At 37.8% G+C, this 27,212-nt stretch overlaps 1 protein-coding gene across 3 annotated transcripts in view; it reads left to right on the top strand.

The window, feature by feature from the left end:
- The window catches only part of SMYD3 (SET and MYND domain containing 3), a 395,661-nt gene that overhangs the window by 340,567 nt on the left and 27,882 nt on the right, over positions 1 to 27,212 (top strand). For all 3 annotated transcript variants that reach the window (XM_057414468.1, XM_057414467.1, XM_057414469.1), the window contains 2 exons: positions 3,527 to 3,614; positions 6,688 to 6,862. In XM_057414468.1, the coding sequence (XP_057270451.1) occupies positions 3,527 to 3,614; positions 6,688 to 6,862 (263 nt within the window). The remainder of the gene's footprint in view (positions 1 to 3,526; positions 3,615 to 6,687; positions 6,863 to 27,212) is intronic.

The following is a 27,212-nucleotide window of genomic DNA, read 5'->3' as shown; positions in this document are numbered from 1 at the left end:
TACAGAAAGCTTCAGTATTGAGATGACAAATCCCCAGGTATTTTTAATCACGAAAACTGTAGCAGCATCTGCCATGGTATTGGAAGAATGGAGAGGTGGGATTGAAATGTTGCTGTTGCATCTTAACTCACATTTTGATGAATGTTTCCCCTGCACATGCTTGGAATAAGAGGAAATCGGGTGTTGGAGTTATTTGTTGGAGCTATTCTATTTCCATCTGAAATAATTGCTCAAGATAAGTCACAGGATCCATTTTGTTTATCCTTGTGCTCTAGACTGTGGGTTCAGCTATCACATCCAGTTATGCTTCTGTCTCCAATGGATTTTACCTGTGTTATTAAAAGTATTTCAAGGTTGTGTTCTTGCTATGGAAAAGTGTGTGTTGCAGCTGTCTTTTATGCTTTCCCCATGAGCCTTCGACACTTCTGCTGTCAGTTTTCTCCAGCATGCCTCTATGTGTGAAAGCTGAATTGTAAAGCATGCCAGTTTCAGCCATCACAAGGTTGTCATACGTTTTTGTGACTAGATTATCTAGTCTAATTATTCTTTTTTACACCAAGATAGAAATGTTTTGTTGTTCTAAACAAACTTTATATTTAGTGTCAATGTTAGAAATAATTATTTATTAGGCACGAGTTACTATTCCTTATTTTTAAAAAGCCTCTTTCTTTTCTTCAGCTAGGGTTTTCCTTTTCTACAGATGAAAAAAACTGTTTTCCTTTATTTTTGGCAGCTCTGCACACCTGTAGGTTTGACTGGGAACATGCTCTGGAAAGAGCTGCTTTGAATGGGAGTTGCTCTGTGGAAAGCTAAATCTCCCATAGCTGTTACTGCTATGCTATTAGACTGAATTAAACAGTTTGGCACAAGTATTAATCACTTCAATTATTTCCATAATTCCAACTCCAAGGCATCTTTGTATTCTAAGCTGACTTAGTTATATCACATAGCCATGACTTTCAAGGCATTGTCCAAGAGAGAGGAACAACTTTCATGGAAAAAGCTTATTAGGCTGAAAGGCAGAAGTTCTCTGTGACAAGTCCTCCTGGTTTGGAAGCAGCCTGCATGCCTTGAACCAGAATGGTTAGGAAAGAACAGGATTTCTTTGGTGTATGAAAATCTGATGAACAGTAGAAGTCTAAAAGGCCCAGCTAGCCAGGTCTTTGCTTGTTCTTATGTCAGCCAATCCCCTAAATGCCACATCTTGAGAACACAGAAAACATCTCATTGAAACCTGTGACTAAATCCTTTCCAGAGCTGGGCATACTGCCCAGCTCCATCCATCCTAAAGTATCTTATTAAAGGGATAAAGACCATGAATCCAGAGAGGGCTGGGAGGTTGTTGGTCCAACAGACACTCCCCATTCTCTACCTGGGTATGAATCCAGTGTTGACTTAACCCTATGCACTAGTGTAAAGATTAGAGGAGACCCCAACCTTGCACTTTGTGTTCTTAATGAAATGCTAGAAAACAATGGAAAGCAACTGAAAAAACGGCACAAGAAAGATTAATCCCATGTCAGTGAACACTTTAACCTGATTCATCCATCAGTCCCACTGTGCTCAGAGTAAGCCCTAATGATGCATTTACCTAAGTCATTGCTCTGTAACTAGGTGTATAGTTGTGGTTTTTTTTTTTCTTTCATTTATAAATCTGTCCTAGTTCCCATGTTTCTGAGGTTTTAGTTGTAAGGCTTACAGTGTGTTACAGAAAAACTGAGCGTTATACTTGGGCCAGTGGGAAAAGATAGCTTAAAAGAATTTTTCTTTTTCAGTAGCTCATTAAACCTGAAGTTTTATGGACATCATTATTAGTGTCTTACAGGTCAGACTTATTTTTTAGATCAATCAGTGAGTAGTGCTTGATCTACAAAGATGTTTTAGAGACAGATTTTTACAGGTCGGCAGTTGAGTTCAGAGATTGATGTAGTCCCCTAAAACCTGGTAGTGGTTACATTGAAGCTAAGATTCATTGTAAGTCTATCACAAAGCTGTAAGAGGGCTGGGTATATACATTAACTGTGCTGATAAAATTTCTACGGTATGAGCTTGTTTGCCCTAACGTTTACCTCATGCCTTCTGGCAGCAAATTCAGCTATGTACAAAATTATTTCCAAGTAATCTTTTTGATCAGAGAACTGACTGTAGGGGAAGAACATGAGAAAAATGCAGTGGAGTCAGGCTGCCCCCCTTGTAAGGCCCTTGTAGAATGGTGGGGCTGCTGAGACCAATCTTGATTTAGTCTTTATTTAATCATTCCAGGAATACTCAGAGGTCTGCTTTCATGGAGCAGATGGAAAGACAAAACTGCAAATTAAATGTGAAAGTGAGCGCTGATTCTCACTGTAAATATTTTCTGTTCTGAATTTATGGTAAACAAGGAGGAGTAGAATAAGAAAACGATGCAGTTCTAGACAGATACAGATTACAGGCTTTTTAATAGAGGTACTTCTGTGATGCCCAGTGAGCATCTATTAATTATGAAGTGCTTGGTTAGGTTTTCACACCCCTTCTGTTCAACTCCAGGCTTCCACCCCTGCTGAAGGCTAAATTTTTAGAACTCTGTTTAAAATATTCCTGCAAGAATTTGCCCTTACAAAACTCTTTTGTGAGTAGCAGGGCCTTTTATAAGGAGAGATAATGAACTGCACTGTTCAGTGCAGATCCATAGGACAGATTTTTAAAGATATTTAAGGGCTTATAGTGATGGAAAATGAATATCTAAGATACTTTTGGAAAACCCTCGAGATACTTAACCATGTCTACAGATGCTTCAAGAAATTTGTTCCAAGTGATTGACTAAGGTGTAGTTAGTCACTGCTAGAGAATTGAAAAGGGAAACTTCCTCTTACTGTTGTAGCCATTAATAATTTTTGCCTTTTTTATGACAAAGCAATGGGAAAATATAGCTGTTTATAGAATCTGATGGAATAGGAAAGAAACAGCAATAAGTTATAAAACAAAGCTGAAATTCAGCTTTTTTTTTATTATTTATTTTTTGAGTAGTATACTTCTCCTGTAAGCTTATGCTTATAACTGTAATGGATGAAGGCAGCCCCACACTGTAATGTCTCTGTACTCAGCACGCGGTTGATCTAAATAATTTGCTAAACCCTTTCTATGGTGTGGCTGAGGATTTGTGAAGTACCAGCTAGTAGGTCTTTGAGAAAATTTGATCTCCTAATTATATTTTGATGGCAAAAATCACATACTATTATTACCTTTTTCTGGTTCATCGTAATTCTTATTGCAAACCTAATATCTGGTTAGTATAGTCAATGTTTCCAAGTTTCTATTAATTTTTCTTGATATCATCTCATTTACTTACAAACACTGCATAAGTATGAATGCCAGGTGAATTTTTTTTAGGTTTTTTTTTGTGTGTTTGTGTATTTGCAAAAAAACCAGCGACACTATCCCCACAAGTAGCTTTTGTCAGTCAACCGTTTTACCCTGGTTTTTATCATTACTGCGTATTCTTGGTTAACTGTTTTTCTCATCAAATGCTTTTGTTTCGATTAACCAGGATGCTGAGAAATTGGCCGGTGAAGAACATGCATGGAAAGAAGTCAAAGATGCTGTAAATAAAGTGAGATATCCAAAATCAAAAGAAGGTATCCTTTCAGTGACAGGCTACAGTCTGCCATTCAGTTCTGAAAACAATCTGGAGAGTCCCTTAGTATGCAGTTCATCTCTTGAAATTTATTTCCTAAAGGTTTATATTTTTACGTTATTTTAAAATCTATTTTTAATTCATTTAAGGTTTCAAATGTGTAATATTTATAATTATATTAATAATAATAGATTTTCTGATTACTAGGACTGGAATTGCTTCATAGCAGGAATAGTAGGTATCTAGGATAAGGAGGGATATTTTGGTTCAGATTTAGACTTCTGCCATCACAGGCATCACTTTATATAAAATCCACTTCTGAATGAAATAAATCTTAATCTGAAATGTTGTTAAATTCTTTGTCTCATTACTCCCATTGTGAACATTTCCAGGTTCTCATTCTTTGCACAGCAATGAAAATAACAAGAATATAATCACAGTCAGGTTCATTGCAAATATTACAGCATCGTTACAATAATTCATAATAATAACATATAATAATAATAATTTATAATTAAGCAAATTGAATGAGATGATCTTGCACTAATAAACAGAACTGGAGCCTAATGGCCATCATGTAGATATTAAATCCAATTAAAAAAATTAGTGAACAGAAACAGCCAAAAAAAGATGAACAGGAGAGAGGTGATTTTTACTACAAGACTGTAAGTATATTGATCCCTCTCTCATATTAGGCTATTCATTGAAATTTCACTGACTGTGAATTTGGCCTATTGTAGCAATATAATAATTCCTTACCATTTTCAGAAACCTGGTCTTTCTCTGGAGCTGGAGAGAATTAAATCTTCCAGTACTCCCTTTCAGCAGCATAAAAAACAAGTTTGCGTGGTGATATTCCAGGCTGGACAAGTGGTCACAATTTTTATTGTAAGAAAAATAAAAACAATAAAAAATAATTATTATTTAAAAAAGCACAACAACTGAGGTTTCTTTTTCCAATCCAGAGAGGTTTGTTAGCAAAGGGGAAATACTCGTCTCATCTGACTTTAATTTACATATAGTTTCTAGTATGTCTTAAATTCCTCTGTAGTCACTGGATTGAGACAGACAGTACTGAAATAGATCTTCAGGTATTCAGCTATACTTTAGAGGCCATGTTTTAACCTGAGAGTTAAATTATAGATATGCCACATGCAGTTGCAATCGTTATATTGAAAGTATGGAGTGAGAATACTGGTGCTATATAAAGTTCCTATATTTAATTGCAGGAGAAATTGCAGCTACTGAATTTTGCTAGTGTCTTTAATTAAGATTACTAATGTAACATTTTAATCAAAAACATTGTAGTAAAATGAATCAGAAATGGTTGACAAATATGTCCTTGTTGTCTATTCAGCTTCTTTTTTCAGACATGGGTTGTTTGAAATGTGTCATCCTTCCTTCCATTGCACCAAAATACTAATTGGCATGCAGTAGTGAGCACTACCTGAAAAGGGAGCTTGATGTTTTTCCACTTGCCAAAAATAGATAGAGAACTTTCCTTGCTGTTTGAGGCATGTAGGCTTCAGTTTCTGCAAAAATAATTTTTTTACAAATTAAACCAAAGTTTCTTACAGTTGAGAAAGTTAGTGACTTCCAAAATCTGGGCTACCAATAGCATGTTAGAGTGTTTTAATTCTAAATCTGCAGTTAGAGAACTTGAAACTATATGTGTGAATAAACTGTCTCAGACCTAAATTCCAGTTTAAGCATAGAAATTGACATGCTAAAACCCAATGCAAGGGTATTTCTCTGCATCTCAGGCCACACAACAGTAGCATAGCTGGTTGAGGGTTGCTTCTCTAGATGCAGGGCAGACACCTTCTCTTTCGTCCTGTTGCAGATGATAGTGGGTTTTCTAGTTTGCAACTTAGGTACCTGAAAATTTGATCCCAATAGGTTCTGCAATATAGCCCAACAGCCGATAAAAGCTAGTGAGTGAGCAAAGCAGTCTAATGAGAAGTAAAATCAGGCAGACTAATACAGTGCATCAGCTAAAATGGTAATCTTTCAAGAATGTCAGTGCTTTGTACTTTCTACAGAAATTGTATGAAGTTGAAATAATATCCCTCATTCTTCTGTTTGTCTGTCCTTAATCAGTTGTAAAGAATACATGGATGTTTGCCAGAGATAGAAAGGTTAAGGTGCAATTTTCTAATAACACATTCCTTCCCTTATATGGTTCTTTCAATCCAAGGGCATGAGAGCAATTCACAAATAATTAGTTTAGCCTTGTAACAGCCATGCTATAAATCCTGGCCCAGCCACACAGTGGTCACATTCTTAAATTTAAGTATGTAAATATTCCCATGTTCAGGAAGGACTAATTACTTCATCAGAGCGTTATCATTGTACATTTAAATCCATTGCAGGACTGGGGGTGAATAGTCTTTTCAGTGATGTTGTGAAGATAACTGCTGAACTTCCCTGGGCTGATTGTATAGAAAAGACTGTGATACAAACAATGTTCCTTCTCTTACTATTATGTCAGAGGGGTGGGGGGATGTGGTGTTTTTTTGATTTGGTCTTACTGATTGGTGTGTATGGTATCTTTTTGGTGTTTAGAGAGCTTGCATTCTGGGACTCCCATAAAGTCTCAGATACCAGTGCTCATTTAAAATCTGGGAGTATTGGTATTCAGCTCAGGTGTGGTCAGAGGGAAGAATCTGGTCTGCAGAGAAGTCAAAGCAGTGTAGAATGCAATGAAAATGAGTGATTTGTGGTAAGGAATATCCAACTAAAGTGAATGTAAGCCCCAGCTTATTTTTCGTCTCTTCGAAGCACACAAAGTCCTCTTGTAGCACTGGAAGTAAAAGTTTCTTTATGGTCAAGATCCTTAATCATGACTTGTAGTCAGACTTCAGAACTGCAGTTATTTTCTTTTTCATGCATGAAACGTGCAGCTGTATGTGGAAAAAAAAACCCTCAAACAGAAAGCCAGTCATTTTTACAACTGTTTCAAAGACAAAGAAAATTTCTCTTAATGCCCTGTAGCTCTTACTCCTTGCTAACAACATTTAGAACTTGTATTTTTGTTTGATTAAAGATATTTCTTTAACTATGGCTAATTACAGAGTGGGAACAGGTTCTGGCAAGATTCCAGAAGCTCTTGAGCAGCAATACAGGTCGTCTTCCAGACACAAATATCTATCAGCTGAAAATGCTTGATTGTGCCATGGATGCTTGTATTAACCTTGAATCCTGGGAAGAAGCTTTGTCTTATGGCAGCAGGACTCTGGGACCATACAGGTAAGAAGTGTAATGGGTTTCCAAAGATGGGGCAGAGGAGGGTCTCTCATTAAAAGCAAAGATTGTGTTTTGTCTAGATGCTTCTTACTGGTTTTATTTCTTTCTGTACAACTTGTCTTGCTTTCCAGGCTAATGAATGAGGCAGAACTCCTATTCTGCTTCCGCAGTCAGGCTGAGAGCAGTAAAATGATAATAGGAGCTATAATAATAACTGGCTATTAGCTCCTCACTGTTGCATGTGTTCAGATCCTGCCCCATCCCTGATCAAATGATTTCTGGTTTAGACTCCATTGCCATGAGGGTATCAGTGTTTTACGCAGAGCTTGAGGGATAGGTAGCTGGCTATAATAATGCATATCTCTGTATACTCTAGACACAGAGTTTACAGAAAGAATAATAATTAAAAAAAAAAAATGTTGCAAAATGCAGTTTTAACTGGAAATGAAAAATCCCATGGTCCATATTTTGGACCATGAAGCGGGGGAAGCACTTGCTGTTGTCTTCTGGTCAGTACTTGTTCCTATGCTATGTGCTGGAAAAGTTTCTGAGTCTGATGGTCTTTTATCAATAAGGAAAGATGTTCTAGTTGATCCTGCTTCATGTGGTAGGTCCTGAAATTGTTTGGAGCCTGGAGTTGTAATGAAGCTTTAGTCATCTAGTGGAGAAAGGGTAGGTACTGTCTGCTCTGTATTTGCATTGTTTGTAATTAAATATAAACCGGTGCTAAATGTCCAGATATAATGTCATTCATGCATGAATGTTCATTCTTGGTAACGTATTTTTTAGAACATCTATTTCTTCTCTGTGGTTCTACATGATTTGATGTTCCAGTACATAGTGAGATATTGAGAAGTGAGAAGTATGCTAGCACTACTGTGAATATGAACATCTCAGATTTTACATGTCTTCCGTAATCAAACCAGGATGGCATCAGCATTCAAAATTTCGCCTGAAGAAATTTCATCTGTTTCTGATGCCCATTTCTGAATAAACTCTGAGCTTTCCTTAAGAAACAAAACAGCATTTCAGAGCTTTCACTATGAAGTAATTAGTGAGAAATCTGCATAGGCTGTGATATATCAGAGTTTTAAGGAGGCTCACTATTCATAATGACTATCAATTCTCAAAGAGGAGGGCATGAGTGACTACAGATTCTCACATTTCTTCAGGGTGAAATTCACATCATGCATGTTCCACTTAACCTTTCAAACAGAGTTTATGTACTACTGCAGCAGTAGGTGCTTCCTGCCAGCCTTCTACAGTGTGGCACACTCCAGATGAACAGAGTAGTCTGCCTGTTTAAACATACCCTTATTAAATTAAAAAAAAAAATAATAGCACCACAAAAACAAACCCTCTTTTTTATTATTATTATTTTATAACTTAGCTCAGTACTTCACAATCAAAAACTTGGGATTTTTCTACAGGCATTTCTGAAAGCAGAGATCACATTGAGACCAAGTGCAATTTTACCAGATAATTTAATAAAGCTTTCTCTGTTTTGCTTACTGAAGTGTACTGTAGTTGAATGCAGGAGCCTGGAGATGAAGGAAAGGATTCAACTGTGCGTTCAATTAGTATCTCTTAAGGAATGTTATTTACATGAGATATTTTACCTTTTTTTTTTGCACCTGGAAGAGCTTGCCCTTGTTCTCTGTTAATCCAAAAGGATTATTTAAGAAAGGTTTTCAATTGTTACTTTTTCTTTATACCTTCAAGTCATCACTACAAGCTTTGACACACCTGAAATAAAATCCTCAGCTTCTCGTTACAACAAATTGTGCCCTAAGCAGCAGGAGAGCAAATCCTAGGAAATCTTTTGGGATGCGCTGAATTTCTCCTGTTGAATCAATCTGCTGCTTGGCTGCTCCTGCAGTTCCATTATAGCTATCTATTTTCCTTTCCTGAGCTCTGGAAAAAGTATTCATACAGCTCTCCACAGGGAATCACCTGAGAATTCTAGCAGTCCGTATTTGTTACAACTTTAAAGGCTCTGGAGATTTGGTCAAAAAGAACTTTAATTTCAGGTAATGTGTTTATCATGCATTTTCCATTTCTTTAGCAGCAGGATTAATTTTCAGTGCTGTGTGACACATTGTATCATAATGTATGTTTTCATTCTGATGGTTGCTGACTTTTTCAGAATTGTCCACTTCATGTAACTGACAGAGATAGATGGTTAAACTACATAAAACCGACGTGTCATACTGAATACCAACCTCTGTGTTTTAGGTAGTGATGGTAAGCTATGAGGAGCATAGTTTAGGACCTCTCAAATATTTTTGGAACTTCCAAAAGAAAGGGATAGATGGTGGCTGTCAAAATGAAAAGCTGTCTTCTCCTATTGTGCGAAACCGTAACTGTCCATTATTTGTTGAAACCTACAACATGCACGCACTTTCACTGAATAGCCTAAGCCAAATTGCATCTATGCAGCTTTTCTTGTAAGTGCCACAGTAAGTTTGTCTGTCCAAGATCCTTAACAAAAGTTAAGACAGTTGCCTAAGTGAAAGCTGCCCCACATCATAGTCTGCACACAGCAGCTTGCAAAAATGAACTTCCTCTCAAAGCCTGAGGAAGGTTCTACATGAACCTTTACTGTAGAATAACAGAGCAAGAGGTGTTACATGGGTTTGCCTAATCTCAGCGTATTCACAGTCTGGGCTGTTGCTTTTGAAGGACTGGATTCACGGATACCGAGTAACGCAGGCTTCTGTTAGGTTACCTCTGAGGAAGAACCCTAGGATTTAGCCCTTAAATTGCAGAGAAGGCACATATATTCTGGGGATTGGGGTCGGTTTTTGGGTGGTTTTTTCCTGTCTCAAGTGTTAGTGCTTACATTGATGGCAAAGCATGGAAGTATGTTATAGAACACTACTAGGTGTCCTCAGCTTTGCAACTGAGCCTTCTGGATTTAGGAAGCAGAAGGGGCTGGGTAAAGCTGTGTCACCTCTCTGGCTGCCTGTCACATCAAGTCTGGTGAGATTCTGATATAAAGAGGACAAACACGTTTGTTTCTGTTCTGCACTGCTCATAATCTCCTGCTGAAATTACAGCTAATGTATAAGTCCCACTGATTTTCAGATGGGCTGTTTTAATTAACAGCCCTTCATCTCCAATACTGCAGCAGTAGGAGTTACTGCAGGGCTCCAACATTAACGAAAGGAAATTCCTTCTTTTCATTACGTACAGAAGTGTTGTGCAGAAGTGATGTTCTGTCTCTTCCCCTGGCAGACTTGCACATCCTTCTGTTCTCCTTCTGCTAAGTCAGCACTGAAACAGGGCTTTGCTGATGTGGCTGTTCTGCTTCTGGAGTGGGAGGGAGCTGGGTAGGTGTAAGCATTCCATATTTGTGTTAGACATGCATCATTTGTCTGCTCTTCTTACTCCTATTCTTTATCCCTTCCATTGAAGGTTTGCAATATCCTATTACTTCACCTTTCCCCAGTGACAAAGGTCTTCTAGAGAACAGGGAAAACAGTCCCAGTCAACACAATTTCAGATTGTTTTGCAAAGGGCTGGGTTGAAGAACAGTGGCCGGGTTGTGCTTCCTGTTGAGTATTTTGTGAGAACATGGCTGAATTTTCAGTGTGTGAATGAAATGTCAGCCAGGATTTTTTGATTTAGAATTCTAATTCAGTAGATATGATGGACTTTAGTTTCTAAGTATGCGAAGTTCAATCAAAAGGCAGATTTAAAAAAATCATACTTGCTATTGCATCTTTTCAATAAGTCATGATCTTGTTAAAAAGGTCAGAAACAGCTGTAGAACCTAATTTTCTTGGAAGAGACTCTGAACCTGTTTTTCCTTCTTCAAAAAAGTGATCCAATAAAGGGTCTGATTTTATTTTGGTCATATTTCCCCCCCTTTTCAAATGCGTTTTACAAGAAAATTCTGCTCTTACAGGTGTTCTGAAATATGTACATGATCTATACAATGACTGACAATAAATTAAAATTCCTCACCTTTACCTATCATTATATATATATATATAGTTCTCTGCTGAATTCAGAAGATTCCTGAGTACTGGGTAGTTGTGAGGCACTTGAATTGAATTTACTTTTAGGTTGAAAGTCTGAGTACATAGAAAACTTAAAATAAAAAAGTGAGCTGCAGTGATAAATAGGACCACTGGGGGATGCTAGTGCTTAAGGGTTAAAGTCTCGGTTTAGCTCCCGTCGGCACCCTGGTTGCGGGAGGTCCCCTTGGGGACTTCTGCGAGGCTGGCACATTTCTGAACCTACAGATAGTAGTAATTCAGTGGCCAAAGTTCAATGTCTTAATCATAAAAACATCAGTAGTAAACATAAATCTTACCTCTGGGATCACCTGAGAGGGAGAGAAAAATGTGAAGGTGGAGAAAGCAATTCAAAGGAAGAATGAAACACAGAACCGAAAGAATAAAATCTACCTTGCTCACTTTTCTGGGGTTTTGGGAAATGGCCGCAGCCATTTACCTCTAATTGTTTAGAGCAAAATATGTGGAAAGAAAAGAGAAAAAAATCGTCTTACTACAGAGCTGTAAGAGATTTTAAAAAATACAGTTTACGGGAACATCTGAATAGCTGGGTTATCCTTTCCATTGTCTGAACAAAGAGGTGTGAATTAAAATTTAGGAATTGTTTTTTGGTTCATAAATGGTTATACCGATGTGTTATCTAGAGGTGGTAAGATAGTAGTGCCAAGTAAACATCAGAAGTCTGCGAAAGGAAAGGAATAGGTACATTTGCTAAAAGAGTAGGTTGTGTCTATACAAAAGTGCAAGGCTGGGGACATCACAGCTCACTGGAACCTCAGGGAGGTTCCAAGCAGCCTTGGTGCATCTTACACATAAGTAAATCAACAGAAGGATGAGAGCTTGATAGTGACAAACTGCTAAAGCAGGTATAAACAGTGGGTAGCACCAAACTTAAATACGGTTTTGTTCTCCTATTCAGATCTGAGAGGACAAAAATATACATCGCAAAACCATGCAAACTGTAAACTTTAGTTGGTTGTTGGGGTTTTTTTTGCTCTCTGGGTAGGAAAACTCAGTATAAATTGGAGAGTGCATTGTCTCTGGCTAATTCTTCCAAGACACAGATATTTGTAGAAATATTTGCATAATTTCTGGCTTCAGTGTACCAGTTTTATAGATAAATAGGGAGCATGCTTTTCCCTGGCCTTATATCTTTAGGAATTCCTTAAAGCACTTCAGCAGTTCACTCCTATCTTCTATTCCTCCTTACTTCTACCCCTCCAGATCTCTCCAATCCTAACAGCCTTTTCCAAAAAACAAAAGGAAATGTTTTATGTCTGAAGTCTGGTGCCTAAGTTGACTGTGCCCTGATCAATCATTTTGCACATAAGAAATAGAATTTCTGTTTTGCTGTTTGCTTGCTACGTACATCTGCATAGTACCAGTGCCTTTTGTTCTTCAGTTCTTTTCTAGTAGTTTTTCTTGTATTCTTCCATCCTAACCAGGTGTTATCCTCAAAAATGACACTGAGGTGCATAATCCTCAATGACTTCTGTAATCTCACACTTCCCTAAGTGCTGCTCTTGTTCCTCATTTTCACACATCATGCTTATAAGGAAGAAGTTCTTTACTGTGAGAGTGGTGAGGCACTGGAACAGGTTGCCCAAAGAAGTGGTAAATGCTCCATCCTTGGCAGTGTTCAAGGCCAGGTTGAACAGAGCCTTGGGTCTAGTGTGAGGCATCCCTGCCCTTGGCAGGGGAGCTGGAGCTAGATGATCTTAAGGTCCTTTCCAACCCTAACCACTCTATGATTCTATGGGGAAAATTTCTTACTGTTCCCTCTAGGTTATGCCAGCTGTTTTTCAGGCATAATTTTGATGTTTCTAAGTTGTCCAATATACTCTATCACACGAGCAGATGTTCAGCAACATCAGTCTTAATTTGCAATACCTCATTCAGTACATACCACATTTCTTAGGTTGGCTAAAACTTTGTTAAATAGCTTCATTGCTGCAAGATTTTTTTGACAGTATTCATTTAGTAGCTCTGTTATTTGTATACTGGTGCTTACTAGCTTCTATTTTAGCTTCTAATTTCAGTTTTAGTTTCATTTTCACTTATGTCCAGACCTATTTGAATCTGAGTTTTATAGATAGTGATCTCTGAGTGATGTTAGTGAACTAAATCACCAAGTTTCCTAGAGTTTCATTTTTCTCTGACATGACTACAAGTGTTTTGTCCATCTTTCACATTTCTAAGGTGTTTTACAACACTTCTTGAAAGAGCTGTGTTCTCTGTCAATGATAGCTTCATCTGTAGATATTTTTTTTCTTCTCCCCACTTTCAGTTAAGATGTTAGACCATTCAGGGCTTTTGTACTTTGTCTAAAATAAGGATTTCAGTCTTAGTCTACCTGCCTATCATAGCTGAAAGCTGAAAGCTTCAGTTTGGTTGGGTTTTTTTACTTAAACAGTAATAGTTGGTATCTTTCTTTTGTAATCAGAGATCCTTTTTTATTTCTTTGGTACATGCATATTTGCACTTTACAAAGCAATGACTTATGCAGCCCTTGCCTGAGATCTTTCATCAGTCTGCTTGCTATTACACTCCAATTAAAGGACAAGCATGAATAAAATAGGAGTATTAAAAGTGTTCTAAGTAAATACAAAGCTCTCGTACACTAACCTATAAATGCATGAATAGATATTACAAAGACCTGTGTGCTGTGAGAAAAATGCCACATAGTTATTCAGCTGGAATGACTTTGAGAATGGTTTTTGGGGATTCATAATATCTGTGTGAATTCTGCTAAGAAGAAAAGGGGACAGTTGATGGCTACAGATTCTAAACAAAGGTTTGGTTAGAACCTGAGCTAAAATGTGATTGGGAAGTGATATCAAGGGAACAATTAACAGTTAAAAATAGATATGTATGAAGCATACATGGAGTTTTGGATTCCTTTAACAGTAACTGAATATTGCTTTGAAAAAGCTATTTTAGAGGCAGAACTTGTGGTGAAGAGAGAGTCAAAGGGGAGGATGATCATTAAGAAAGAAATATAAATTTACAATACTATCTCTGATGAAAGAGACAAATAAAGAGAGGGTGTGCAGAAAATAGCAGCAGAGATGTTGTAAGGAACAATGCATTCTCTGGGGGGAGAATTAGAAAGAGTGATTTTAGTCAGAAAATATCTACTTCTTTGTTTGAATAAATTGTCAATTTGAGTTGAGGAGGCAGAGAGTGGAAACTTGGCAGTACTTCTAAGGAGGAAATCAGTTAAGAGTTCCTAATGGTGGAGATGTGAACAGTGGTGCAAAGGGAAACTTGTGGTATTTAAACAAGAAAACAGTCTAAGCAACCTTAGAGATAAAGGCTGAAAAGGATGAAAAGAAATATTTTTTTCCATTGAAAAAGTGGAAAAGGGTCTTAAAGGAAAAATACAGTTGCAAGGGAGGGAAGAGGAAAGGAGCAGCAGGTAAGGAGAACAGAGAAATTGAAGACCACAGTTTGTTTAAAGGGTAAATCAATGAGATTGGCCAGGGAGAGTGAGTGGTGGAAAGATGGTGCTTTAAAGAGGGACATGCAGAACTAGAAGTATTGTCAAACAAGAACCATGCCAATGAATGACCAAATTTATAGTGAGATGATCCATCCAGCAGAGAAAGTAGAGAGTGGAGGTCAGAGAGGTTCTACAGCAAAACAGGCAATGCTGAAGTAAGGCTGAAATTTCCCAGACTGATGTTGACAGGAAACAAACAGAAATAAACGAACATGCAGGTGAGAGGAAAAGATAGATTACTGCAGTGAGTAAATCCTAGAGACCACTCAGTTACTGGTGTGATGATAAACTACAAGCTCACCAGCACTTGAATTTGCTAGTTATTGAGTATAAGGGCTAAAATGTAATGGAAGATCTTATTAGGAATGCATTACTCTGATGTCCCTGAAAACCAGAAATATCTGTATTTTCAGGTCCTGTGTTTACTAAGCTTGTTCATAACGCTACCTTCTTTAATAGGTTCATATATGTGTCCGCCATATCAAATCTCTGAGCTAGATTTCTCTTGACCTGTTCAAGGTATGTTAGTCAGTTTTCCTGAAAGCCATAAAACAAAAAACCCAGTCCTTCTATACAGGGAACATTTGGAAGTATCAGAACTAGTTCTGAATTATCCAATTCTGATATAAGAAACAACACAGCTACGTCATGATAGCACTCTGCCTCATATAATTAGCAGCAGAATTGTGCCTTAGGGGACTACTCAAGGAAATGCTGAAAATTTTGACTGCTACACAAAGACTATTTGAGCTACGTTATAAATACAACAGTTCTTGGCCTTCAAAAAATTTAGTCAGCAGTTAATAACCTCCTTACTTCTCTGTTAGAACATCTAGATGTTGGACTATGCAATTTATAGTGAAAGGGTTGATGGTGTGATGTGACACTATGCTGACCTGCAAAATCCTCCTGCATGTATTCATGCCCTTGACTGCCATCAAAGGTGCTGCTTCTTTCATCTCCACTCTGGTTTTCTACTAGAAAAATATATCTGCTTTAGTCCAGAATGCCAGACACTATCTGCTGGGCACCAGGTAATCCGGTTCCATGAATAAGCAGGTGATGCAGTGCTGCTTCTCTCCCCGAACCTTACCTCTCTTAGATGCCCTTCTCTTCCCTTGAGTGTACTGGATCCTTTTTTTCCAGGTTCAGTTTTTCATTTCATCATCAGGCAAGACACAAGAGCCTGAATTGCCTTTAGTTATGTGATTGTGAAGATAGAAGTAAGAAGGAAGAATCAGAAAGCAAATGACTGTGGGTAGAGCTCTGAACAAAGATCATAACTGATTACTAATGCTGGAAGGCTAGCAAAAGGCAGACTGTAGCACTAAGGAAAAAAGCTCTGAGAAACACAAAGTAGGCTACCCAAAGTGCCATGTAAGCTGACGAAAGTGAGCACAAGATAAATGTATCAGAGAGAAAAAAAAATTTCCTTTCAAAAATTATGCAATTCTACTAATGAATATTAAAAAATATGTATATTGAAAACAAAATAAAGTAATCTTGGAGGAGAACTGGGGAATGCAGTGCACACATGGCCAGTAAAGGAAGAGAGGAAAGAGTATAGGAAACCAAAGAACAATTGCAAGAAGCCCAGAAATACCAAAATCAGTGAGGAAAAGCCTTCTTTTCTCTTAAATTCTTCCCATCATCGCAATAGATAAAAGAGAGAGAGGCAAAAAAAATTGATACTGTTACAGTTGCAAGCAGTTTCCTAAGAGGAAAATCAGCTTTCTCTAGCCATGCAGTGTGCTCTTGGACAAGATAGTTGACGGGCTGCCAGAAGATAAAGGTCTTGAATCAAAGTGTGTTTCTTAAAGCCACATCATGAATACATTTCCATATTAATTCAGGTATGTTTAATGGTGTTCACCAAGGACTTAATGTACTTTTAAGGCTGGCCAGCATTTCAGAAATCTGAAAATTGGCAAAAGTGACAGCCACAAGTGGAAGCATCCTAAACCCAGTCTTCCTACTTGATGAAATAGAAAAGAGAAGAAAATCTTTTCACGCAATAGTGTGCTAGACAGACTTTGAAATGGAATTAGATCCTATATTGCTTCAGAACAAAAGCCTTGGTATATACAGTCATAAAAAGGAAAAACATTTAGGAGATTAATTTTCTTGTCAAAGGGGAATTTGCAAGACTTACCACAGCATTTTATGGAGAACTTCGCTTTAGACAGTGCCACAAAATACATGTTTCAAAAGTGTTTATGTGAATATGGGAAGAGATCTTGCTTGGGAAGAATGGGAAATTGATGCATATTGTACTGTTTGAGAGGTTCTGAAACACAGACATTGTATCCTATGAAATACAGTGTAACTTCTCAAATCTTAGGAAAAAATCACACAGAGTAACTTATGACCAAGGGAATGTCCTACTAGTTAGTTGCTTGCTTTCATGACAATAGCTAGAGGTAAGTTATCTTAGATATTTGCCTCAGTACAGCATCAGTGTAAGGCCTTATATTTTCCAAGGGATTTCAAAATGTGTATCCAAGTTGGGAAATATTACCTCTGCCAATTCAAATCTCAGAATTGTGAGATAAAAAGCAGGTTTACATGCTTGCAGTAAGATAACATCCTGAATACGTCTTCAAGCTTTATCTGTTGCTATCTGTCTGGATTCAGTTCATCTGTGTATTGTCTTGCTGGCATATTTGCAGTGCAGGTGAGCTCTACCAATACTGGGTATTTATCAAGAGATGCTATCAAATTGTGCAAGGTTTCTTGTGCCAGTAGAGAGAAAGAGTGGGAGGAGAGAAAATAGTTTTTTCTGTAACAGAACGTGGACATTAAGCTCTGACGCAAACAAAAGTATGTTGATTTACACTAAAATTGCTAATTTTATTAAGTACTCCATATCTCCAACTCCCTGCCTTGCTCTGAGAGCAGCATTGCCCTAGAGAAGTACTGCTGTATTCCAATACCTTGAGGAGAGCAAGGAAGTGCAGTGTTCATACACATCTAATGTGTTAAACTGTGTCCATCGATGAACAACCAGCTCCAGATACGGTAGTGGGACGTGACTTTTCCCCTCCTGTTTGCAGTGGTGAGGACTGTCACTGTGCCTGATCTTTGCATTTGGAAAACCCCAGGGATAGAGCATTTACCACATCCAGTGACACTAATAAAAACTCACAGAGGGTTTTACTCAGACCCTGCTAAGTTCACCAAGGGAAGACTGACAACAAATTTGCTGATGACTGAAAAGAATCTAGCTCCATAGAAAGCAGTGATGGTTTGTGGATCCTGGTCTTGGCAACATACATTTCGGTGGCAAAAGGTCTTGACAGTTGGTGATAATGGTGTATTGTTTATAACTCAGGGGTCAGTCTGCTTAGGGAGTCAAGCACTAAGTTTTCTTTATTAAATCTATTTCAAAGATTAGAACCAGACAAATATTTATGAGATCAAATGTGGAAGAAAATGTACTTCCAATTTCTGTGATATTCACCCTAAAATACTATCCTTTCCTTTTTCTGTCCAGTATTTAAATGGAAGTGAGGTTCTTTGCTATCTTAACTAATCAAACTTCTTTTATATCAGGTAAGGATGTAAAGGATTCTCCATGAAACTCTACCATTCTCTCAGGCTCAAATCCAGATGTTTATGGTGTATATTCACATTTTGCACATACTTACACTAGTTTCTCTTGCTGTTACTGCTTCCTCATTAGTTAAATTCACACGTAAGTGGCTTGCTGATGTCTTTAGCAAGTTGGGCTGTATTTTACTTCAGTTCTGTTGCTATTATTTTTTAGACCTGCCTATTATTCCCTGTCTTTGCAGTCATTTTATCAAGATCTATTTTTAATGGCTTCAAGCAAATACATGCATGCTTAAGCCATACAAGTTCCGTTCCAGTAAAAAGCACAATCTTTTGCCCAATTCTGCACACTCCTCATGTGGCTCATCCCAGGGCTACCCTTTGGCATATTTCTGCTTACTTTTGTTTAACTGAGATTGACAAAAATGATTTGATTTCCAGGGTCTTTGGCAGTGCTAGTGACAGCAATGGCTTATATAGAGATACCTTAGCCTACTCCTGAAACAAAGTTAGCGTGTTGTATTCAATGCAATAACAGTACCCCAACTTGTGATTAAGTGCTTAGTGAGTTCCATTTCCTTATAAGAACATGTGTAAGAACCCAAGAATGTATGCCACAAGTGAACTAAGCATTAATCTGTCAGCAGTTTAAGTGTGTTTGGGATAGTGCAATGGAAATATGTGGTTGTGACACACTGTTTGTTCTCTGGGAAGCACTCAAGAGCAGATGGAACCTGTAAAACAGACTGATTCATGAAAGTGTGCAGCCTCTATCAGATTTCTTGGGTGCTTCCTTGTTTTAACCTAAATAAATACACGCCGCATATGTTTGAATTTTCAGTAATTATAGATACAGGGAGGGAACACAATATCAATAGGTGCACAGCAATTCATCAAGAAGGGACTTCTACTTAAAAGGTGTGCTTCTCCTAAAATAATGAGATGGGTAAAAAGTACAGTGTCATTGTGGATATATCCTAAGGAACTGAAAAAGAAAATAAAAATTAAAGATTCTACAACAACATAAATAATAAGGGGCTGGAGTCTCATTACAATTCAGTGAAAATTAAGTCCATAGCAGGAGTGTCTTAAAATTCTTCTATAAATCAGTAGCATCTATAAAAATGAAGTAGTGTTGTATGGAAATGATGTACAAATCTGTAACATTTAATAGAAAATGTTACGCATCCTACAGATCTGTTGAAGAATAATGTAAAACTCTGCAGATAATAGATACAGTTGCAAGTTGAATGCCACTAGGGTATGTACGTAAGGGAGACATTGCATTTGTATCCTTAATAGTGACTTCCTGAGCTCCACCACTTGCTAATCTGAAGAAATAATAACTTTCATGTCAAGATCTGGAAGACCCTTATATTTGTGCATAGCTTCACCACAGTCACTACTTTATGCATTTTGAGTTGTATGCCATTGTAGTGGTGACAAATTAATTTTTGTGTCCCAAAATTTGCAGAAAGTTGAACCTCGGGATGGAATTTGCAGACAGCCTATACTGACATTTATGCTATTGTTTTATACTGAACTAAGTCAGCTTAATAACTGAATCAAAAGAAAGCCTAGATTTTCAGAAGCTTGAGGTTTTTTCATGTTTTTAAAGCAATCAGATCAATATGTCTCCCAAAGTTAAAAAGAGGATGTGACTTTCTAATGTGTTGCTTTCTGTGAGCGCAGAATTCCTGTACCTGTAGCAGAGATCTTGTTTCAGCTGATTGTGAGAAATTTGCTTGGGGTTAGTGGAGTAAAAAATAATATTAAAAATGTGTCTCTGGAAATTCTCCTGTTGTGAATTATATGTGCTGCATCTCCAGTTAACTTTAAAACTGCATTTTTTATGTACTTAAGAGTATAGTATCTAATATTCTATTGAACTAGTTTGCATGTGCTGTCGGTAAGATGCTTTTGAAAGGCTCAATAAATGTCATACCTCTTCAAACCTAAGTGAATCTTGACTATGCAAAGTATGGCAAAACCTGTATAGCTGAAAAAAGACACCCACCCTACCATTTTTCCTAGCTATAGTGTATCATGCACATTCTTACTGCCCAGAGCACAGGAGAGCACAACAGCAAGAGACAGGGACATGCTGAAAGAATGCCACACATTGCTCCAGTTAATGCTTGGTCTTGCAGCAACCACTAAGACATTAAAGACACTTTGGTGTCAATGAGGCTTCTATGATTGTGTTGTCAGTGCCTTTGCTTGTTCATACTATCTGGCAACTTGCATAAAGACAGAGATGTCAAGCATATGAGGTTCCTACAAATTTGTAGAAAATAAGAGGCCCTGTATAGAGTGCCTATAAAGAAACAAATTTAAGCTCATGCCCAAATGTATGATAGACACCAAAATGTCCGCATAGCAAAAGCAGTTTTTAATGTCTGGGTGGTGGGGGAAAAAGCTCCACACCTATCTTCCTATGGTAGTGTAAAACAACCATGAACAACAAGGAGTTTTGTAGCTCCTAGAACTAGTTGAACTCTGTCATTCTGCTGCTCGCCGCAGTAGCACACCTATGGGCAGAAGCTAGGTGCTTTCTCACCCCAACAGGGGAAAGTGGGAAGGTACAAAGAAGTTGAAAGGGAGTTGTAAATAGCAGCCAATTGCTTATTCTGAGGCCCCTTTTTCTCTTAGAAATTATGTCATCAAAGTTCAACATCTGCATCTTTACATGCATCATACTCCATCATATTCCAGCTCATTCTGCTTTAGATTAGCGTAATTTATGCAGTATTGGTGGAAACATTAGCCTTCCTGCCTGCTTTTAGTGCTACAGAATCATTGATTTGGTTTGGTTTTAATTAGTTTGTTTTATTTTTAATGTATGGAGCAAAAAGCTACCATGGTAAAAATGGGGTAAAAAAAATTAAAACCAAGGAAAATCTAGAATCCTGTCTACAACTTCAGTGTTACTTGAACACTATGTGAGGAAAAAAGGTCACTGCATACACATCAGTTTTTACTACACTGCCTAGGCAAAGCTGAAAGGGTTTGACAAGTCTGCATTCTTTTATATATCAAAGTAAATACAATCTTTGGTTAATATTTTGGAAAACATTCAAAGCCGTCAGGTATAATACTTGGCACTGTTGTGGTAATTGGCAAAATTCTCTTGCCTTCATTAGGGCTAGTTGCATCTGTTGTGCTGGTTGTAGATCAGTCAGCTGTAGATGGCTTCTGGATGAGTCATATGGAAGTGTTCCCAGTATCTTCAGAACTGTCAAGTTTTACACGATGGGTAGGAAACTTGCTCTTCTGACCTCTCCCTTGTACTCCCCACTCTCACTGCAGTGGCTGTTGTTTGTCTCCATCTCCATGTCTGTCACATCTAAAAATGAGGATCCCTGGGAAAAGTCATCTGGAATAATTTACTGCTAGATGATTCATTATCCAGAAGCAATGCAGTGACAGGTCCTCCTCTCTCACGTGCATGGAAGTTCAGTGACAGACACATGCTCATACACACTTGTCATCCAATGCCTGAATCCTGTGTGTGTGGATCCCATAGCATGTTTCTCTTCCTCGGTTATTTATGCACTAGTGCACTTTCATAAGTTCAAGACCAGATTCACATTTACGTACCTAATTTTTAAATTAGCAAAATTGTCTGAAAGTAAGAGAACTGCACTTATGACTTTTGTTCACTGTAGGAGTTTTTGTTATGATATGTCGACAGATGTTTCTAATTCTCCCTGAGTTCAATGAAGCATTGGCTGCTCTTTAATTTTAGTGTAGCCACATTTTGCAATTTTACTTTGTTCTCAATAGTTGAAAATACCTGCTTTTCACAGTCTGATGGAGATTACAAATTATTTTATCATGTAATTGAGACAAAACAGTGATTTAGAAATCAAAGATTTTGTGAGGCATCAACAGAATGCTTTTCACTGTGTAATGCACCCTCTTCTGCTGCACAAAAGGGTTTTGGATAATGATAATGTTTTGCTGGGTTTGTTTGTTGGGTTTGGGTTTTTTTTCCAAGTCTTTTTTAATTATCACTCTTTAACTTAACATCAGTGAAGAAAACTACTGAGTGAGAGTTTGGGGAAATTAAAAAGGAACTTTTGAAATTAAAAGGGAAATTTTGAAACTGACTACATTACTTTCCTCATCTTGAAGAGCACACTTTGCAGTGTAGGAGTTTAATAAATTATGCTCCTTGTTTGAATGGCACTCCTTAATAAGCTGATATGTACTTAGCATTTCTCAACTTTCTTTTCCATGGAGGTCATGTGAGGCCAAAACAATCATAAGATTGTGTATCCAGTTTTGTGAAGATTGGTACTTGCACAACTCTTGACCTCTTCCGTACTCTTTCACAGCTTTTGATTTTCAGTGATTTCAGTATAGTGACTTGATTTCAAAATATTTTTTTAAAAGAAAACAAAGAGAGGTTGGTGGATCAGAGGAACCAGAGGTAAAGATACTATCTAACTTGAAGTGACAGAAGAATGAAGTCTGTGTAGTGTAAGTCTAAATAGTGAGAATAAATCCAGCCTCTGGCTGATGTTGGTAGTATATTTGGTCGTAGAAGTTTTGGGGATGGCCCATCACAGTCTGAAGGAGCAAGCCCTGATTTATGTACTGCCATGATTTTAATAGCTGCCACCATTTTTCTTTCACTAGTTTGAAAATATCTCCCATTTGGCACATGATCTGCTTTCTGTGTCATTGCACGTTACCCTGTTTCATCCCTGACACCAGCCTGTGTGTTCCCTTTGACCAGCCTATCACTGACCCTTAATTCTGCTGATACATATCATGCCAGTGGCCAGAGTCAGGTTATATTTATGTAAGATATATTTATCTCTCTGTGTCTAACAAGAATACTACATTATTTCAGAAATAAAAAATAAAAAATAAATAGACATACTTCATAAAATGTTGTCTGGTTTATTCTTCCCCTGAAGACAGCTTGCTAACAACAGTCACTCGAGAGATATGTTTTTCTTCTTTACATTTAACTGTTTGCCTTTTGTAAGCCACAGATTTCCCTGAAGTGCTATCCATAAATGTACAAGCATACGGAAAAGTTGGCTGCAGACGTGTAATGAGCATACTGGAAACTTGCAGTCTGTGGACTCCTCGAATCACAGGATTTCTGAACCTTACTCTGTATTTCTTGTAACCTTTCACTGCTTGTTAACGCGCAAGTCCTTCATGATAGCTGTGGCAACACGAGGACAGCAGATGTATGAAGCTTTGGGCAGTGACATGTCAGCTCTAGAAGAAAAACACCACCATGCCAACTCTCAACAAGCAAGTTGTTCACTGGTCTCCAGAACTAAGACAGCTATTTTTCCATTAGGTTTTGTCTTTGACTTTTTATGCTGATTGACTGAATCATAGCTATGCTGCACTGTTCATGCACTACTTATTACATATCAGACAATACACCAGAGACACAGCATAATGGGGCTTAGAGTGCACAAAACAGAGTTCCCCATGAGTAGAGAATTTATAACATTTTTTTCCAGCATGCTTTCTGTCATATCTATCTTGAGGCAAGCTCACACTGTGTTCTTTACCTTGGGGAAAGTAGTATTGGTATCTTTATCTGCTGTTATCTTGGGTTTTTTTTTTACAGTATGAAAACATCTTTGAGATTTCTACTTCACTGCCAAATTTAGCTAAAATTGGCCAGTGGATTCAGAAATTACTAGACACATGATGGCTCCATAAATCTTGTTATCAGGCTAAAAAAAGGATTCTTTACCCAAGCTGTCACATTAGAAGATAAAGCCAGCAGGTCAGGGAAGGACAGGCTAACAATAAGATAGAGTATGAACAGGACATCAGTCCTTTCCAGCCTTAGACAGGCAGACTACTGGCAGGCATGAGTGAGATATTACCAGTTCCCACATAATCTAGACATTATCCTGGAACTATGACAAGGAGGAGTTTTAATGAGAGATTTGCTGAAAACTAATAAGTAGTTTTATGGATGCTTACGTGAAGCTTCTTCCACGTGTGAAAGGCAGCTTGAGAGATGGTATAGCAGGGCAAAATGGGAAGTTTAAACTATGGTGAAGATGCTTCTCCTATTAGAGTCACTAAGCAATGAAAATTGAACATCTCAGTTTGTTAGGTACCCTAGCAGTGATTAGATAGTTTCAGCTAACCAATTGCCTGATTGCAGTGGAGCATCAACTTGTTGGGTATTTTTTACAAAGGCAGTTTGACAGCTGCCAAATCTCCAGGAGTTACTCTCTTTCCTACCTGGTGTTGGACTCTTATTCCCCTAAGTCATATAGCACCAACCAGTATCTTCCTATTTCCCGACATTCATACCCATCTCAGGATACCTTCCCATCCCTGCCCACTCAGCTACAGGCACGCATTTTCTTTTACAAATGCCAACCTTTTTCTTTTAGAAGACAAGCTACAAATGACAAGCAGCAGCACAGGATTTTCCTTTCTGCCTCTGTTTCTCCCACAAATACTATCTCCACTTCCACCACTTGGATGGTGGCCCTGCTGCAGATAATATTCACCTTTGTATGCTTTCCCAACATTTAAAATTGAGATGTTTGATTTGAAGGGAGACCCTTGTAGTATTCAAGGCAATCCTCAAGGAACCACATCCTGGGAACTGCTACATTAGGATATATCACCATCTTGCATTTTGTAGTTCCCACTAATGATTTTCCAACAGTTGAACATGTGCCATTCTACACAGCACAACTCAACTCAGCCAGAGGTCACAGGCTTCTGTCACTGATATTAGAATTGCGTCTGAACAGAACAAATGAAATTATGACTACAGCTGAGAAAGCAATGAATAACAACTATTTTGTTTCCCCAAATTAATTTCTCCTTTGCCTTCAGAACAGCTATGAGCATATTTGCAGTGTTATCATATTTATTTTTTGTGAAATTCTTCAAATAATTATATTTTAGAATATTTGGAATATTTTCCTTTGTGACTGTATTGTGAACATTCAAACCCCAAATCTCAGTTTTTATTCCTCAGCTAAAAATGCTTGTTTCCATGCTAGCTGAGCATTAAGGCATATCCAGCCAAGTGCTGGCATTAAAAAATGAAGATAATTCTTGTTCAAGTTTCTATGCAAGCGCAAAGCCATTTGGAACCCTTACTGATGGCTTTAATTACAGGAACCAAGCTTTAACTTTACAAATCCACACATATGACTAGAATATGCATGCTACGAATATTTACTTTAGTAGAATTCAAGTTGTTATTAACTGTAAAACAAAATGAGGGACCTGATAATTTCAGTTAAAATGTAGGGACTTCCCACGTCATAGCAAAGAACAGAATATCTTGTGCTGCTTCTAGCGCACTTCTGAATCAGAAGGAAAAGAAACAGTATGTTTCCAGATGCTGTTTAGGTGGTTAAATACTTTAAATGTTTGTAATTTTTTTTTTTTTTTTTTGGTGACAACAAATGTGTCGTAGTATCTTCTGTAGAAGTTTGTTGTGTTTGTTTTTTTTTTAAACCCATATTATCTAGCTTACTGCGTGGTTTCATTTACAGATCTTGTTTACCTCTCTTGTGTATTCTCAGCCCTGGTATTTCACACTTTCTGAGTGGTTCCTGACTTTTCTGAGCTACCTAAATTACTCCAGCTAAGCAATTCACTCTGAAACAAAGACAAGAAGATGGTAATGTGATGTGTTTGTGCTGGATCCAGTGGTGTCACCAGCAGCAACGATTAAAGTAAAAATCCAGCTGTTCAAAATTTCTTGTTTAACTTGTGGGTGAGGTCAGGGCAATAAACAAGCCTCTTTTCCAGGCTGCAAAACCTGGTATTAGTCCTGAGTTATGTTGATTCTGTGAGTAAGATCAAGGGGAGCTACCTCCACTGCTGAGGTAGTGCAGGAATGAGAAAAATAATCAGCTTGCTAGAGCTTGGCTGCTCTGTTGCAAATGGAAAGATGATAACCTTGGCACCTGGTTAGATGGAAGTGAAACTATGAGGATCTTGTCCAAACCCCATTAATTCCAGTGACCTTTGGATATGGTTATTAGAGGGTAGACTGTGATTATGGCCCAAGCATTTCCCACCCAAAGCATTTGCAGAGTGTCATACGCTAGAAGAGCAGTTTCAAGAAAGACATTATTTTGGAGAGTAGCTTTACCTTCCTCACTGTTTTGCAGCACTGTTTTCCCCAGGTTCATCTGCTGTCTTAACAAAAAAGAAAAGAGAAAAAAAAAAAAAAATAAAAAGACATGAAAAAAAAGCAAACCTGAGTGTAGAAAAGGATTTTATGTACTATAGCAGCTTAGTCTGTTAAATCAAATTTTGACCTATACTGAGATCCCTGTAGTTTATATATAATTTTCTTCTTATATTTAAATGGACCATCGGCTCCCATGGAACGACACTCCCTGGTTATTATTTACATTAGTGTGCAAACCTACTATGTGGATGATGCATCAAATACACAGTGTTGCTGTTGGGTTGCAGCAATTGCATGTGCCTGTGCTTCAGTGGACAGTGGAGGGTTAAATGAGTTCCCTTGCAGTACGTGCTTTCTTATGAGTTTTCAGAGTTTTTTATAAAGCTATTTTCTTTTCACCCCTTTCATCTATTTGTTGTGTATGCCCACATGACCTCCTGAAAATACAAACACACTCTTATTTGCAGAGCCCATTATCAGCCTTGTCTTTAGCGTCACGATAAAGGTCAAGTAGATTAGTTAGGGAGGCTCTTGCCTCTCTAAATCCATGTTGGTTATCTCCTTTTAGATAATTACCATCCATGTACTTCTCTAATGTGCCCCAGGGTATAGTTTCCATTCTTTGAATACTGCAAGGTTAAATTAATCTACTTTTGACACTTTCTGCTGGGTTTCAGCTCTGCTAACTGATTTAATACCAGTGCTTTTGTGATTAGTCATCCCAGACAGGCGAAATGGGGCAAGCGCTCAGGAAGAATGTTATTCTCCAATGCAAATCCTCTAAGAAACACTTGTGCTACACCAGCTCATGTTTCTGACTTTTCATGTAACAGTTCTTCAGCTATCCATGCTCTAATCTCTTCCTCCAATGCTGTAATACCTATGCAAATTTATGCTTCTTATGGAAAACCTGTGGGAATAAAGGAGCACAACAGTAAAAAAGCAATGACTAATATTAACCTCCCTATAACCTCTAGTTAGACTTTAAAATGCCACTGAAACATCAAGGCTTTCCCAGTTTTTATTTTAAAAAACAATATTCTGATATTACGAATACCACATTTCACACCTGTCAGAAAAAAAAATATATAATGAATTTATTTTGTACTCTGT

Source organism: Pezoporus wallicus, unplaced genomic scaffold, assembly GCF_028554395.1.
Source record: "Pezoporus wallicus isolate ANWC-B61680 ecotype Strahan unplaced genomic scaffold, APGP_CSIRO_Pwel_v1 contig_8042, whole genome shotgun sequence".
In the NCBI taxonomy this organism is placed as follows: Eukaryota; Metazoa; Chordata; class Aves; order Psittaciformes; family Psittacidae; genus Pezoporus; species Pezoporus wallicus.
Note: the sequence above shows the minus strand (reverse complement) of the source record. Positions and strands in the feature narration are given on the sequence as shown.